Here is a 17195-nt window from a genome sequence, read left to right as displayed (position 1 = left end):
AACATGCATTTGAAGTGATTGCATAGGCAAGAAAAATGAGATTAGTATAATTCTTATAACTACTATTTCAATATCTCAGACGAATGCCCTCTCTCAAGCAAACTTCATTAAACAGAATGGCTGTCTGAATGCCATTGAATTTGTATTGCAGTTTCTTAATCTCACGAATAAGTTTCTTTGTAGTAGCAGGTAAATTATATAACAGCCATTCACAAGTTCATGTATTCCTTGACACTTCAGTACATAGTAGTACTTTCTACCATCTACGAATAGGCGAATGAAGCCTCACATACCATTATGCCAAATTTATATTGGCAAGCAGGCTTATAAACATTTATGGCAGTTTTTGATTGGTTGTCAAAGCCAAAGGGCTCCTTCCTAATGGCTGGGAGCAGAATGACTCATCCAAGAGAGACTGAATGACCGATGCAAGAGCTGATTGGTTGGCACCAGGTCCTGGGAATTCTGATCATGGGGCAGCTGCCTGAAGTAGCAGGCAGCTGAATTTTTGTCCCAGGGGCACACCTTGCCATTCTCCAGATGGCGATAGGGAGAATAAGGGTCTCCTCAGTCACATCCAGCGAGAGTTTCCATCAGAGGATGGCATCCTTACATCAGAGGTGTGATGGTTATTATCGCCATCCAGGATTTTTGTGCTCCTTAACACCTACTGTGGAGGGGATCCAGTGTCTTCGACCCGCTAACACTTATCCTTAAAGGTTTGTTAATATTCAACTTCATTCCCCCAAAATTTGAACCATGCACTAATTTTATCTAAATATCTGTTAAGTGTAATTATGTGCATATTTATTGTGAACTGAAACGATTCAGTACACGGCTCTTTTATAATTAATTCTTGATTTCAGTGGCTTAGAGCATGTGTTCATTGCACTTGAGTCACTTTGAGCTTATGCCCATTAAACCCAGGTTGTGATGGGGACACTAACCAATCAACTATTTTTCAGAAACCTAGCCTACACTCATTTAAATTTGCTTCAAGTTCACACAAATTTCAAAGAATTTCAAACACTGATCTCATGATCTATTTGACTTTACAATATTGCATTTCTCAAGATGAATCATACACCTTTGAATTCACCATGACATGAAAATAATGCATTTAAGAACTCATAACTGTGATCACCTAACCTTTAAGTCTCTGTCCCAATTTATAACACACTTGACACCATGTTAGGAAGCAATTCATCTCTGTCTACCACAATCAAACTTTTTATTCCTTTTTTTTTGGTTGCCAAGCAAAAATATGTATATTTACCCTCTCATGATCTAAAAATGAAGTAAGTTGCTATTCTATTTCTCTTTGATCATGAAACAAACATCTAGAAATAATCTAATCTTTATTATAAACAGTAGTTCTTTAAAAAGATCTTGCATAAAGGCATAATTTTGTGTCCATTAAAACTGACCAGAATGTTAATTCTTGTACAGTAATCAACCAGTGAGGCTACTAATACAGTAAAGTAGCAAAGCACTGATGACTATTAGTATCTTACAGCATCTCACAATGTTCACAATATTATCTTTTAAACACTATAAACCTCAGTTCCTTTAGCAGAACTGCATTCTTAAAAAGTAATTGTCTTTTAACCCACAATACTATTAGCTTTCCGAAGTTCCAGAAGACCGTTAACAATGTCCATGGGAAGATCTCGAACTCTGTAGAATTCCGCTGAATCAGCATACCTCAACTTTGTAAGTGGATCAGTATAGTTGGCCTGAAAATTTTAAATACTTTACTTACTCTACAGATGCCAAACTGCAATTAAATTTGCCAATAAAATCTGAAAAATTTACATAATACCAAGTACCAAAAGGAGAAAATTCTTTTAGCTGATATACTACTATGTTAGTATCCTTTATCAGTTAAATATCGGTAAATCAATTTGGGTGCAGCTATTCTGAGCAGTTTTATTTTATATTCAATAGTTTGAGATAAGAAATGCCAGCTCTAATACTTACTGGAAGGCCAGAAACATCAGAATATTTTTTTCCTGGTGTAAAAGCAGGTGGAGCATCGATGCTGCTATCTGCAAAGCAATAAGTATAACTACACACAGCCAAAAAAATTCCAATGTTCCATACAATGCCATTAGAAATAAAAGAATGCAACAGGATACTAAAAAGTTTCCGTATACAACTGTCCTAGCATATATAATGATAATGTTCATAAATACATTACAGTTACAAATTAGGAAAATTATTGTCTTTTTGAAAAAAAAAATTATCTAAATATAATCTCATCAGTTTGTATAACTTTGTAGTCAGCCCACCAAGAAAAACCTTTAAACGGAGAAAAACAACATTCTAAACATCCCGAAACACAATCACCACAAATTGTCAATCATTCACTTGTTTTGTATAGTCTTGCCAGATGGCAGTAGGGGCTGGGAGGAGGGGCCCTCTGTGTAAACTGATGGGTTTGTATACAAAAATAAATCTTTTCATCTTCACAAAAATAAATTTATGTATTAACACAAATCCCATCAATTTACATGAGTTTGAATAATTATATAAGAGGATAGGACTTGTGGAAAGTGAATTCTTGCAACTGAGACTCTGGACAGATGACCTATTGAGTTAATGTGATCAGGAAAAATTAGTTCTTGAAGCTAACAAAGGGTCATGTAGTCGAAATGGTTACTTGTTAGTATGGCCTTGGTTTTTAATCTTTCCTTTAAATATACAATTTCCTTTCTATTAAGTATAGCCACAAGTGCCCCACAAAAATAGACACATAAAGATAAAATACATTTATGAAGAAGAGGAAGGAGACTGAAAGGGCTCTGTATGCCATTGGGGAAACCATGCTGCCAATGGGAGAAAAATGATACTATTTATGAGATAGATCTCAATACGCAAATTTTAGGATATGTTCTTTCTACATTCCTCTGAAGAGATTAAGTTGTTAAAATATCCCAAATCTTTTGACACAACTATAACCTTAAAGGCCAGGACCTCGGGAACATTCTCAAGGCATCCCTAATCACCTTTCTCACACAAAAGAACATGGTGTTCTTACTGACTTCATCCTTTGACATACTGTCACTAAAATTAATCACAAAACTTGTTTTCTAGTAGATTTTGTCCTTAGGTACATTATTACAATCCTGAGTGGGCAAAGATCTCTCCCTGCTTCCACTGGAAAAGGCTAGAATAAAGCTTTACAGCAGCTTGGCATTGGGAGAAAATTGCCTGAGCCTTGGTATTGACCCCAGGGAAATAAGAGAGACCTATGTGCTTTCACATACTAGAATATAACATATCACAGACCTTCATATCCTTTTCACTGACACAGAGGATTAGAAGAAGCATGGTTCCTAAAGGATGCTGTCTTCAGGTTCAAATGCTGGGCTCGATAAATACCTCAAGACCAAAGAAACAGACCTGTCCCTATTTTTGGGGGCGATGGAGTTTAACCATTGCCCAACACCCTCCAGATGCCTAATATTAAAGACCAATATTTCATATTTTCTACAGATTATGACCTTCGCCATCACTGGAATCTCAGGGGATAGTATTTGCAAGATTTCACCAGAATTAATAAGGGATTAAGAATCACATTACTGTCACAAGCTCACAGCTTGCTGTCCACATGCAAAGAACAGGTTTTGTGAATTTTACAGCCAGATGATTTTTTTCAAAAGAAAAAAAGTGCCAAAAGCTGGTGGGGTTCACATACATGCTTGGCTTTAACTAATAATGCCCTGCGTATTGTTAATTGTTACATGCATTCCTGGCTATAATAGTACTGCCCCGACCAAATCACTACAGTGATTTCATCAAATGAAGATTGATGAAAAGTGAAGTACAAGATGGTTTAAAAGCTACATTACAAATAACTCAGCTGTACCATCTATGTGATTTTTCACATAGTTGGTACATCAGATTAAGCAAGACACCTTAAATAAGGAACAATAATGAAACTTTTAATCTGTTGATAACTAAATCATTCAGCTAACCACACCTTTCCCAGTGCAAGGTTTGTAAAATGGATGAATATAAACAATACAGTAATCTATTAACTTACAATGGACTGCATCATGAGGCCAGGTGTAACCACGTTCTAGTGAAATAATTTGTTTTAAATTTCTCCATCCCCTCTTCTTACTGCTACGGAATGCTGAATGCTGAAAGGCAAACATGATTACATACAATAACAACTATAAATATAAAAAAATGTGCTTTAAAAATGTTAGGGAAGTCTGCACCACTGCACTGCACAGAAAAACATAGTCAAACTGCCATAAAAAAATTTTATAAAAAAGACAAATTTTTTATTAATTTGTATTTTTCTAGCTAACAAACCTGAGGTCTTAACAATAGGATAAATCAATGAATCTGCCCATATATCATCCCATACATCATTGTATTTCAACCCAGACGGCTGAGTTTTTAGATATCCGATTGTCTAGTTTCTCACAGGCTTCAGACCCCCTTCGTTAGAACTCGTTCTTCTAAGAAGGGTGGTCAGGTGGGTTAACACCCAGCCAGTTTAGGATACTTGTACCTCCCTCCAAGTATAAATCTATCCTATTGTTAACACAGAGGGTTTGTCCCGCAAATGAACAAGTGACAAATTTTTAATCAATTTGTATTTTTCATAGCTAACAAACCTGAGGTCTTTACATTTACTGCTCACCTCTAGCCTCTTCTGCAACCTAACGTAACCTAACCTAACCCTCCTAAACTTTCACTACTTCCTGAGCCTGAAGTAAGAACAGTTTGAGTATTTTTCACCTTCTTGCACCAAAATATCTAATTATAAAATTGGGAGAAACATGTTTCACACATGATAAATTATGATAACACAGCAGTTACAAGTCAATCCTAAATATACTATTTTAATTGAATTAAAATGTATTAATATCCTAAAATGAACTGAATTACCTATGGAATAGTATGTCACTGGAATATTTGCATGAATAGAGAACTAAGCAGCATTACAAGCTATGCACATACCCTTTAGTTTTACAGCAACAATCGAACATTCTATGTATACCTTAACATATCTGTACCATGATTGATATCGCAGACTTCCAACATTCTTCAAAGGCAGCAATTATACAACCATATTAAAAATAGGCACAGGATATTGGTACGGCAGCCATATACTGATCGTGACAGATATTGGTAAGGCTGTGAATTGCACATGCGTCAATTTCAGACCACCTGCCGTGCAAATATCATAGTGTGGTGGGGGTACGTCAATTCTGTCAATGGTGCCGTATTGTGCTATTGACTTGCTATAGGTAAAGCAGTTACCCGTATCCATTTACCAGTTTGCTAATCATGCAGCTGTTGCTAAGAGCTAGGTATATGTACGGCGCTTGAAGATCAGCGACAGTAGTAATAATAGTCAACTGAATTGTTTCGTTGAACATGTTCAATTCAAAATGTCAAAGTGAAGCACTATACTGTCATCACCAAAGCACCAAAACATTTTGACAGTAAATGAAAATATAAAAAATCACAATAATACTTAAACTTACTTAGATTTGGACTATATACATGAAAAATAAAACTTGCTGTCACTGGACACTGGTAATATGTTTGAGGTAGTAAACAAGGGTTCACGCATGTGCAATTCACAGCCGTACCAATATCTATTGCAATCAGGATACGGCTGCTGTACCAATATCCAGTTCGTTAAAAATATCCTTTCATTATTTAGCCTACGAACCAAGCATTATCCGACTTACCTGGAATTCTGGATTTTTGAAGACCGGACATTTCTTCTCCTCTTTCTCTTCTACAACTTCTTCTGTTGTTACCATTTCTTAATGAAGCAGTGTAAACCTTCAAGATAAAAAAATAAGAAAATTAGAGTCTGCTCAATGACAGATGAAAGTAAACACTTCAATAATTGATTTACATGTAAGTGTGGTACCTAAACATACAAACAACAATTTTATAGTAGGTAATAGGGGAAAAAACCAGCGACTACCAACCCTTATCACGGTTTTCAGGTCTTATTCACTCAATATTTAAATGGTGAAACAAGAATACAATTACAACTCCAAGCATACCATTCAAAAGATTGAAGTTTCGTCAACATAATGTGATATATGAAAGCCCCATACAAACTTAAAATAAGCATGCGACGCTCTTCATAAAATATGTTTTCAAGGCAGTTTTGAAATCCAATATGGCGGCTACCGTGGGATGTACAGGTTTTGATCAGTGACGAAAATCATCTTTCCCAGCCTTCCTAGCAATCATTTGAACAATGTTAGCGTATGTATGTAACGATTATTGATCTTACTAAAGATTGCAGTTGTAATCAGCACAATAAAACAACATTTTGTTGCCTATATTACTGAAAGTATGAAACTTTTTATTCCCGGGGTCATGGTTTGAACTGAATCCATTCTTACCTTGTAATCGGTGGTTTTTATCCTTACTGTCATCACAACTGAAACTCCACAGTGCTTATTTGATTGTTATTATACACATTTTGGTCTCAGTTCACTCCACATTGCACTTTAAACCAGTTGCTGTTCCTGGTTCCTAAGCGTGCGCGCCACAAACACAGTTACGAACAGCAGACGACGAAACTGCAAAGTTTTATTTCCTAAATTGTTTACTTTACTCGTTATTTAGTTCAAATTTACTTTATTTAAAAATTTTAATTAAATTCATGTATATTATCCCTTTTTTGTAACCAAATTACCCCGCCGTTATTAACAGATATTTCTAAAGTAGATATAATCAAATGTTTCTAACGTTTTCGTACATCTGGCTGCTGAAAACCATAGAGGAATGACTATGGATAAGTGCATAGAGGAACGACTACGGAAAGTGAATTATATACATATTTTTTTTTTTTGCTTTTTTGTTTTTGCTAGCACTTTTCATTGATTTCAGTCTATATTAGTATTTTGAATTTCTTTAATAACCGTATGCCAGAAATAAATGTAACCTTTAATGTTTGCATGCTTTAATGTTTGCATGCTAAGAATGGCAAAATCATTGTTGCCACATTAGTGGAGGCTTCACACATATGCCGTTTCATTATTATAAACTGTTTCCATGAATTCTAGTTGTCATAGTAATGCAATAATGATAAAATTGCTTTAATATTTATGTATATATACTTCCAATACATAGCCTAATTTCACCAATTTCAACGTTTTGTGTGTAGTCTTATACCCAGTTTGGAGGGTCAACACATACTGAATGGCAACAGAGAGAGAGAGAGAAAGGAAGGCGAAGGAACGAAAGAGGAAAGGGGTGGCGGTGGAGGGGGAGGGGGGGGAGAGGGTAGGTGGAGCTTTATACGCGTGTTCGTATCCATTTCTGCATAATGGAGTTTTTGTCTCTTGGTACAAGGACAAGTGTCGTTATTCTTTACGATTAGTGATTCACGATACCCTTATAAATTACGGCACTGGGTGTAATGCACTGTAGCAAAATCTCATTCTGATACGAGTGTTCGTTACAGAAATAGGTATTGCCCAAAAACGTGCTTGCTCTGTCTCTGAAACCCATAGTAGGTATGCTGCTTAGTTGTCAATCAAGTTTTTGTAATCAAGTATTTTTTACAAGCTAGCTATTGAATAAATTTGTATTTTTCTCAATCAAAACATATGCCCCTCAATGCTAACTTTCCTCTTTTAACGACTTTCTGGTCATTGCAAATTCGGCCCCATAATTTCTTATGGTGCGAAAACAGAGGCGCAGGGACCGAAAACGATTGTGTCACACTATGGCGATAATCCGGCAGTAAAACATCTTCATATATCCAAAAAGTAAATAATAAAGATATATATGCGCATTACGATTATACCAATTACATGAAAAGCTGATAATCTGCATGAATAACTGGTAAACTGTTCTGCAAGAAAGTTGAGTAAAGCAATTATTTACAATAGGTACGAAAGTCAAGATGTCGTGACGTCATAATACAGGACTTAAAAGAACGTTCTAATTCCAAAAAATAATTGCTTAAATTTGAGTCAGAATCGAGTTACTTTTTCAATAACGAATATTTTCAAATCAATCATCATAAATATGTAAAATATTGATGTTTTACTATTTATTTAAAAAATTATTGAAGTGCACTCTTCGTCGTCTTCTACAAAACAGTTGTTTACTCGGTGAGGAAAAGTTTTCCGATTGTTGTGATGAAAGTGCCCCAGCGTCTGTAGGTACAAGTGGTGTGCGGATTTATCACAGGAAATGGTTGGTTTATTGACACAAGCGACTCCGTAAACATCGAGATGGCGTCAATCTTCTAAATACTTCGAGTTGTAAGTAAAAATGTTGAACGCGTTTTGGCGAGATTTGCGCTACGTTTGACACCGTTTTCACTACCCTCTGTTTAAATCTTAAAATTTGGCCTTAATTTCTAACTTTGGAGAAAATACTTACTTCTAAAGGAGAGTAGAGGTCTTTAGCTCCGTTTCTCACCAACAACAAGTCACGACTGATGCCCATCTCCGATGTCAGGATGCGTTATAATGTACTTTTTTTGGGATTGTCCAAGCTGATCGTACATGGTCCACTCTGGACCTTACAGTTTTTTACCCTTCCTAACAGGCTAAGCAGAAATAAACAAATCTAAACACTTTACGATTAGGCTATAATGCTGAACTGATTACAGTATTAAATATCAATATAAGTAGCACTTATGTATTTGTCCTGGTTAGTTATTCAAAATAAAGAAGGAGGCAGTGACAGCAGGCTAATGTTTCCTAGTAATCTCGAAATGTCAATTCAAACTTCGGTCTACATCCATACAACTTGTTGCAGGTGGTCAAAAGAATCTTGTAAAGAAAGAAAAAGAGGGTCTCTGGCCAAAATAATTAACCCCAAATGACTAGCTAACATGTGTAGCACAAGTTAGGTATAGCTTAGTAGTGAAACACAAGTAGTATAAAACAAACTAGGCTAGCTACTACCTAGTCATCACGCTAAGTCAGTATGCCCTTAGTACCTCCCTAGTTACAGTTTAACCTTAGCTAGATTACAAATAACATGACACTAATGCTCAGATTAGCCATTAGTGTGAACTAACCGGTCTAAAATGGGTATCAATTGAGAGATTTCCTCAGTAGAGTACGCCTGACCACATAATAGGATAAGTCAAAGGATAAAACATCAACAGTAGCTTTCGTGCAGTAGTAGTAATTAGAGGAGTTCGTCTTTTAAAAGGCTCCTCACCTCAGCCCGTAATACAACTACGCTGGGGTTTACCTATGCTTTGCATTTGTGATATCACACTCTCTTCTTAAAACCTTCCCTACTTTCTATTTCCTCAACGCAGATTTTAAAATGTAAATCATTGGCTATTTTTTGTCTTTACTTCTGTTGCATTAAACTAAATCTGTAACTAATTTCATTGTGTGGGACATTTTCTTTTACTTGTTCCCACTGTAAACTTATTTGCTCCTCACCGTTTCACTCTACTTGCTATACTATCTTTTCAGTAATGTCACGCTACTTCATTGTCTATAAATGTCAAGTAGATATTCAAGGAAATCTTTTCATTACCATCTTTTTCCCATCTCTATTAATTTCAACCGTATTCTCTAGATTTAACTCGTTGATACAGTATCTAATTTACACAATCGAAGGCGGTTTTTTTGTTTTCATACTGGCCCAAGTTTATCTCATAGAGGAAAATTTTGACTATTGTTGTGAGTATGTTTCAGTTAAGTAACTTGTTTTTCATATCGACCAAGAAGCTTGATGAACCAGCCATCTCTGTTATTGGGTGCAGCTTGCTGCAAACTTTGCTACTTTCACATACTGATCTATATACTTCTCCTTTATTTTTCGTTATGTCAGCTTCATTTTTTCCACTATATAGATATTTGTTGGCATTTCTAGTACTCTCCAGTAATGTTTCTAGCTTCCTTATCATCACTCTCCTCCAGATTTTAATTTTGACTAAATTTTCTCATCTGCTTTTGGTTTGATTTTTCCCCTTGTGTTTTCTGCAGCAGTCCTTTGAATTATTTAACTTTTCTATTCCACAGATGAATTGGATGTCGTCTGTGTTATTAACACTGTACAGATCACTGAATGCCAATGTATTAACGTTTTCTTCGTTAATTTTCGGGTCACTCTCACTAGCTCCAACTGTTTCCTCTAAAGAACAACTTAGAATCTTGTTCCTAAATACTATAGTAGTATCTTCAGGTGTGTAACTATTATTATTATTGCTAACATATGCACATCTGCCTTATGCCATTGTTTGTTTGTATGGTGTTTTTACGTTGCATGGAACCAGTGGTTATGCAGCAACGGGACCAACGGCTTTATGTGTTCTCCGAACCACGTCGAGAGTGAACTTCCATCACCAGAAATACACATTTCTGACCCTTATGGTATTGGTTTACGTTTAATTCTTCTTGATTTACAGAGTTTCAACATCGTGCGGTCGTATCAGTAGTACACACCCTAGCAAACGGATTTCTTACTCATACGTGTAATCTGCATTTCATAATGATTTTGTTAAGTTTTCTTCCATCCACGGAGTCTAAAGCTGTCTGAATACCTCTATCTCTTGATAGCCTAATATAGACAAGTTGACTATCTGCCACTAAATCTTAACAAAGGGCACAGGTTCGAATCCTGGTAGATTCATTATCAACTGTAATTTACCCATGCATTTTACTGCTGTTCCTAATATTATTGCATAACTGTTAACTGCTGCAGTTGCAAGCATTTTTTGGTCATTTTGCTTGGCCATTACCTAATGGAGGAAAACGTTCTTTCATTGCTGCTATTCGGCATAAGAGGATTTTTTTTTTTTTTTGTCAAATATTCCATCATCTGTTAGACGCAGATAATCACCTTTATTAGTTATTTCGCACCCTTACGGGCGATTATGAATTGGTTTGGCATTTTTTTTATACTGTAAATATTATAAGTTGTGAACCCGCCCAATCTGGGGGCAAAAAGTTGAAATCACCCCTCAATAATTGAAACTAACACTGAAACAATGGAAAAGTGAATTTCTCCCATAAGGTCTTCAGTATTGTACATATGCAGACAGTATTAACAGCCGGTAATTACTATAGTAGATTCACATCACCCATGTATCTGATGTCTAGACCAGTCCCTTATGACGCTTCTGACTGGCTGTTGATAAGCCAATCAAGGGCTGGAAACTCTCAGTCTCTCTCGAGAGTTCACATAGGCAGGATGTATGTTCCACCTCTCCTGAGGGATACGTCTTTCAAAAGCATCCCTCAGGAGAGATGGAACATACATCTTTCCTATGTGAGCTCTCTCGAGAGGCAGAGAGTTTCCACTGTTTCCAGCCCTGTGATTGGCTTATCAACAGCCAATCAGGAGCCTAGACATTAGATGCATGGATGATGTGAATCTACTATAGCACTGCTGTGAAGAGAAAGCGTATTAATATTCTGCATGTGTTATGGTAACAAAATTACAGAACTGCGCACACAAGCGCTCGTAAGAATTACTTTAGAATAGAATGGGAAATTTTCAGCAGAAAGGTTTTTAAAGGTAAAACGAGAAGAAAACCTCGCAGTCGAACCTGGAAACGACTGTTAGAGAGGGTGGAAAGTAAGACGAAAGAGAGAGAATATGAACGGAGTTACAGTAAAAGGAATGAAAGAGGTTGAAGCTAGGGGCCGAAGGGATGTTGCAAAGACCCTTAAATAATGCCTACAGTGTACCACGTGAAGTGCACTTAACTACCGGTACCACCTTTCCTACTTGGGACGATTTCTTTTGACAGTAAAAAATATATATACTGGAATATTATTGCACCGAGGATTATTGTTGAATGTGTGGGCAGGTAAGATGACCACTTTAAAATCATTATCATTATTATTGTATTAAGTAATCATTATACCGAGCACGTATAACTGACCCTCCAACACCCCTAAGAAAATAAATAATTAAATAAAAAGGTGATTTGTGAATATTGCCTACATTTCTCTCTCTTAACTATCTCGCAGCATGAACATAAATTCATGTACTAGTCAGGACACTGCAGGTATGTATATACAATTATTTATTTTCATATAGGCAACCAAACAAAAACTAAAATATCTGGCACCGTTAAATCTAAAGCAATAAAAGAAAGAAAAAACTTTTACGACAAGTTATAGTGAGAATCATCATTTAACTATTATGCAATCAAGTTTTTGTTAGCAAGTCAAGATAAAAAAATACTCGAATGAATTATACTTTGGCGCTCCAAGTGTTGCTCGCTGTACACATAATCAAAGCAATTAATTTTCTTGCACATATAGAAACAATTGTACATTATAATGTATGCGATATGTGCGTCTGAATATTCGTATGCATCTACGTGTTTGCACGATGTACGGGGTACAAATGGTGGAGAAAAAATGTTTTCTCGTTTCGTACTAATGTGCTTCTCGACTATGCATATTTTGCTAAATACCATGACCAGAAAAAATCTCTTCCTCAATTTTGTTATATCTAATTGGTCATAATTTGTAGCCAATAGTACGGACGTATCTTTCATGGCAAGTCTCCAAAAGCTCTTTTTCAGCAAGAGCTTCTCCAGCGCTTAAGATGCATGAGCCTATGAAAATGCTGCGTCGTTACTCGCTGTGAAGGGCCGTGTCCACAATTTCGGATGGTCTGCAAAAACTGGAAGACTGGAAAACTGGAAAACTGCTCATGGCGGAGGCCAACTAAAAATAGGCTTAACCCAGGGCCAGATACTGAGAAACGACAAGAGTAAAAGTAGTAGCAGATATGAACAATGCTTGAAAATAAATAGTAACATTAAATGAAATTAAATTAAAGAAATAAGATAAATACGTCGATCAAGACAGACTTAGCCTAGGGCTGGATACTGGGAAAACGTCACGAGTACAAGGAAAAATGTTTGAAAATCAATGGTAACATTAAATGAAATGGAATGAAAACGAAAAGGTAAGACCATCGAGACGACAGAATGTTCAGAAGTTTTCTGCGCAGTGGAAAATGGTCACTCTCCAGAAGCATTCATTTGCTGACTAGTCATAAAGAAATATGTAAATGTTACATGAGCAAATACTTTAGTCCAAGACTGGATAGTTATTTGTCGATAAAAATGAAAAGTCATTGCTCCATTATCTAGCAATGTGATGGGATTAAACGGGATATCTTTTAACATCCTGCCCTTGGCATCCATTACTCCTTCAACACCATGGGAGGTTATAAGCACTAGAATTCCGAAGGAGTAGGTAAAAGGTAGACGGTTGATGTAACAAGTTCTGAACGTCAATTTAAACGAAGCCAAAATCAGGAGGAAGATATATAGGACATACTATATGTCTGCCCAAAATGAAAGGTACTGCAACAGTTTGAGAATTAGCATTAAAGAGGTAAAGAAGATCGTTGTAATGACTTATGAACGATAAGAGTCGCTCCTCCTAGTACTATTTCCAGTTGGCGGTGGAGAATTACAAATATAATTCAATCCAGGATTATATTCTGTATTACCTAGTTACGTTTCTTGGAGACATCAATACCTGGGTCATGAATTAAGGCTTTTAATTGCTCACTTAAGAGTTGTATTTGTTTTTGGTTAATGCCTTTGGAAAATAAGTGAATGTAAATACTGACCCGCATATGCGACACATTCTATTGATACGCACAGCGCATGCGCCATTTTAATCTAGTAGCTAGGAAAGCGGAGGGAGGGAGAGGGGTTGCGAGCCACCCCAGCTGGTGGTCACTAAATAAGGAGGGCTGAAGTCCGTCTGCAAAACATCTGCCTAAACAAATTTTGAAATGAGCCGTTCATGATAGAAGCAACTGGAGGAGGCTAATTAAAAACAGCGACCGCAACAAGGAATTAAGCTGGAATGAGATGGCACACCTACTGCATATATATATATATATATATATATATATATATATATATATATATATATATATATACATACACACACACACACACACACACATATATATATATATATATATATATATAGATATATATAATATATATAGATATATATATATAGTATGTGTGTGTGTGTGTGTGTGTGGTGTGTGTGTGTGTGTGTGTGTGTATGTCACTAGACCCACTATTTAGTACAGGTTCGACGTAAGCATGAAATTTCAGTCTAAAAAAAGGGGGGGGCGGGTGGTTGGGGGGCTATTCACAGCAAAGAACAGAATTCCGAAGAGAGTTCTAAAGAACGTGCAATCCGAGTGTTGCTGATGGTTTCAAATACTGATTATCTTGAAGGATCATATACAAGAAATTTGCTCGAAATAAAACTTAAGACTAAAGACGGACAGGAAGTGTACGAAACACATTCTCTGAACTAATGAATCGCAAGATTTGAATGTCCTGGAGAAAACATTCTCTACAAAACATTCTCTGTAGATGATGTCGTCACCAAAATCCAAATCAAAATAATTTTCTACATACAACTACTAGAAATAATCTTCAAAAATGATTCTTAATGATACTATAAGAGGCACGAAGGTAAAGTGTGCAAGTACGGCGATTAATTTCATAGGTCTAGAACGTTGACCCAAGACTCGAAAATCAACCGAGGCCTTTGGCTAACTGGAATCCCGACAACTTCAGGATAAGAACTCTGGACATGATAAGTAACAAAAGAATGTGAAGTAAAGCGTATTCGCCACTCTGAAATTAGTTAGTTTTTATTTCTTTTGAGGAGGCAAGACTAAAAAGTTTGCCTTCAGCTAACTGGAAGCATTATTCAATCCCACGTAGCAACAAAGAGGGCAAAGAGCACAATACCGTAAGAGCGTCTAGGCGGTCAAATTTTTCTGGAAGTGCGACCTTATAACTATCTGAGAAGCAACGTCGCCTTATGATTAGATCCACTCAAGCTTTCCTTGCCTGGTTTCGAACGCACACAAAAACGCCCAAATCGTTAGACCAGCCCCCTTGAGATGCTCGTTGGTGGGAGAGGGAAGATATAATCTCGGGAAAATTCAGATTAAACTAGTTTGCTTTGTGATTCTTTTTGCATTGTTAAGTATACATTGCGCAATCTGCCAATCCCTCTTGATCCCCAAAATTGGCATTTTGCTATTCTTCGGTGCGATGAAAAATATATCCATTTGCTTTGCCAGACGCAACACTGAAACGGTTTTCCTAGTTCTGTAAGGCTGAAACGTAACAACTTCTCGTGATCCATCAAACCGAACGCTACAATCCTGCTTTGTAAAAAGAAAATCAAATATTAACAAGCCAACAAATCCCCCATACTTTGTTAAAAAAAAAAAAAAAGTTATCGTTCTTCTCGAAAAAACAGCAACCGTAATTTGCGACTCGCATACTAGGTAAACTTGGTCTTCGATAGGAGTTACATTGCTCAGCAACTTTTGTCCTGGCGCGCATGAAAATATACGCACATTAAAACATGGAGAGAGAGAGAGAGAGAGAGAGAGAGAGAGAGAGAGAGAGAGAGAGAGAGAGAGAGAGAGAACTCAATTTGTTCACTGCTTTTATTACTGAAAACTTAGGGAGAAAATAATCGTGAAAATCAGACAGACATTTTCAATCGCAGTCTCAGGTATCTCAGAGAGTCCAAATTTTCAAGCCACTTGGCGCTGGAAGGTAGGTACATGGATTTCTGGCCTTAGAATATAATTGGAATATATCATTTAAACTAAGGCCAAGCGCTGGGAAACTATGAAGTCATTCAGCGCTGAATATAATGCTGAAACAACTGTTAGGAGATGGTGGAAAGTTAAGATGGAAGAACGAGAATATGAACAGAGGTACGGTGAAAGGGGTTGCCGCTAGGGGCCAAAGAGACGCTACAATGCCTACGGTGAACGGAATGAGGTGCATTGGGGGCGTTACCCCCTCCCACCCCCTTGCTGGAGATTTCTGGCCTTGATTTCCTGGGTGGCTGCTGCTTCGCCAAAGCTCTTGCGTCATAACTTCGCTGGGGAGATAAATGAGAGGCAACTCTTAATGTCTTTTGAATATTTCTTTTAAAGTATTATCTAGAAAAGAGTGAACAAAAGTTACTTGGTGTTCCTTAGTACTAAATACATAATGTAACAAGTAACCAAGTAAAAGACAAAAACATATGCTTCATTACTGTAACAATATTTTTTTAGCTTTCCTTCGCACACTTTGGGACTTTAGGAAACCAAGGTCTAGAGAGTATATTCTCTAGACCTTGTTATAGGAACTACCACATTCTACGTATAATTTTCATCTCCAATTTTAACATAAGTGTTTTTACTATGAATAAAAGTCGTAACGAGTTATCTGTAGTTTCTGAGGCCTAAAACGACCACATTCATATTTGCTGCTCTTTTTCTATGACTTTGTAACCGTAACAGTTTTGAATAATTGTACACAGATCTTTCAAGAGTAACAACAGGTACTGATTATGTGACTCTGCCTATTTTCCGTTAACATGAACTAAAATGACATTATCTCTTATGCTAATATATCTACTTTTAATAAGAAACAAAATGAAATTTGATATAAGATATATGTAATGTATCTACCTACACATTTGAAAATGTATTCTCATTTAGTACACAATGTATATAACAAGCATGCGCTTGCAAACATAATTCATTTTACGTCAGAGACACACTCAACGTTTCAAAATACCTGAACAGTTTTAAACATAGTGATTTGATGGAGCGAAATCATATGATGGTAAACCTGTTTAAAAGAACCGTAAATGCGTCTGATTTGAAATTATCTGTTCTTCGGCCAAGTAACAGTTCTGTCAACACACACGGCAGTATATGCGTTGCATATAAAGCCCACTGTTCTCAACTCTAGCCTTAATACACAAACTTTATATATTTTTAGTAACATTCCTTAAGATATTTGCAACATATCATTGAATTAATTCTGGCTGTGGATTTTTTTTTTATTATTAAAGAAGCCTGGCTATTAATTGACCAGAATGCGGCTGTCTCCTAAAACGGCATGCGATCGGCTATTCTGAGATCCACAAAAACTGATCTCTTATGCTCAACAATATGATAATAAGTCTTGACAAATGCAAATGAGTATATACATCTCAAAGGAGGTGCCATATTCGGCGATAGCTTCGAGTGTCGCTGACTGCGGCTTCAAGAAATATTGCAAGTATCCCCATGAATTGAAGATTCTGTGTGACAGGAGATGAAGGAATTGCCTTTTAAATCACTGCTGACGTATATTCCAATTATAATATTATCGGTGTCAATCACTTGTTTTCCACACCTCT

At 36.5% G+C, this 17195-nt stretch overlaps 2 protein-coding genes across 2 annotated transcripts in view; both read right to left on the bottom strand.

Moving 5' to 3' along the window:
• Window positions 1–17195, bottom strand: part of LOC135215465 (integrator complex subunit 3-like) — a gene marked incomplete at its 5' end in the record, with an annotated part of 234508 nt that overhangs the window by 32947 nt on the left and 184366 nt on the right.
• Window positions 1342–9194, bottom strand: LOC135215464 (INO80 complex subunit C-like). Its single transcript, XM_064250188.1, has 5 exons — window positions 9038–9194; window positions 5721–5817; window positions 4049–4148; window positions 1981–2048; window positions 1342–1736 (listed from the first exon to the last, which is right to left on the bottom strand). The coding sequence occupies exons 2-5, from the start codon at window positions 5793–5795 to the stop codon at window positions 1605–1607; spliced, it is 375 nt and encodes a 124-aa protein (XP_064106258.1). The 5' UTR covers window positions 5796–5817; window positions 9038–9194; the 3' UTR covers window positions 1342–1604.

The sequence above is a fragment of the Macrobrachium nipponense genome, chromosome 5 (assembly GCF_015104395.2).
Source record: "Macrobrachium nipponense isolate FS-2020 chromosome 5, ASM1510439v2, whole genome shotgun sequence".
NCBI classification, from domain to species: Eukaryota; Metazoa; Arthropoda; class Malacostraca; order Decapoda; family Palaemonidae; genus Macrobrachium; species Macrobrachium nipponense.
The sequence above is the reverse complement of the archived record's forward strand: the minus strand, read 5'-3'. Positions and strand labels throughout refer to the sequence as shown.

Bases quoted from the DNA above. Each gene is read 5' to 3' on its own strand.
- LOC135215464 (XM_064250188.1), bottom strand. From the start codon at position 5,795: ATGGTAACAACAGAAGAAGTTGTAGAAGAGAAAGAGGAGAAGAAATGT. The intron at 4,149-5,720 runs GTAAGTCGGATA...TTTGCCTTTCAG, and splicing joins TCAAAAATCCAGAATTCCAG to CATTCAGCATTCCGTAGCAG. The intron at 1,737-1,980 runs GTAAGTATTAGA...TAAAATTTTCAG, and splicing joins CTGATGTTTCTGGCCTTCCA to GCCAACTATACTGATCCACT.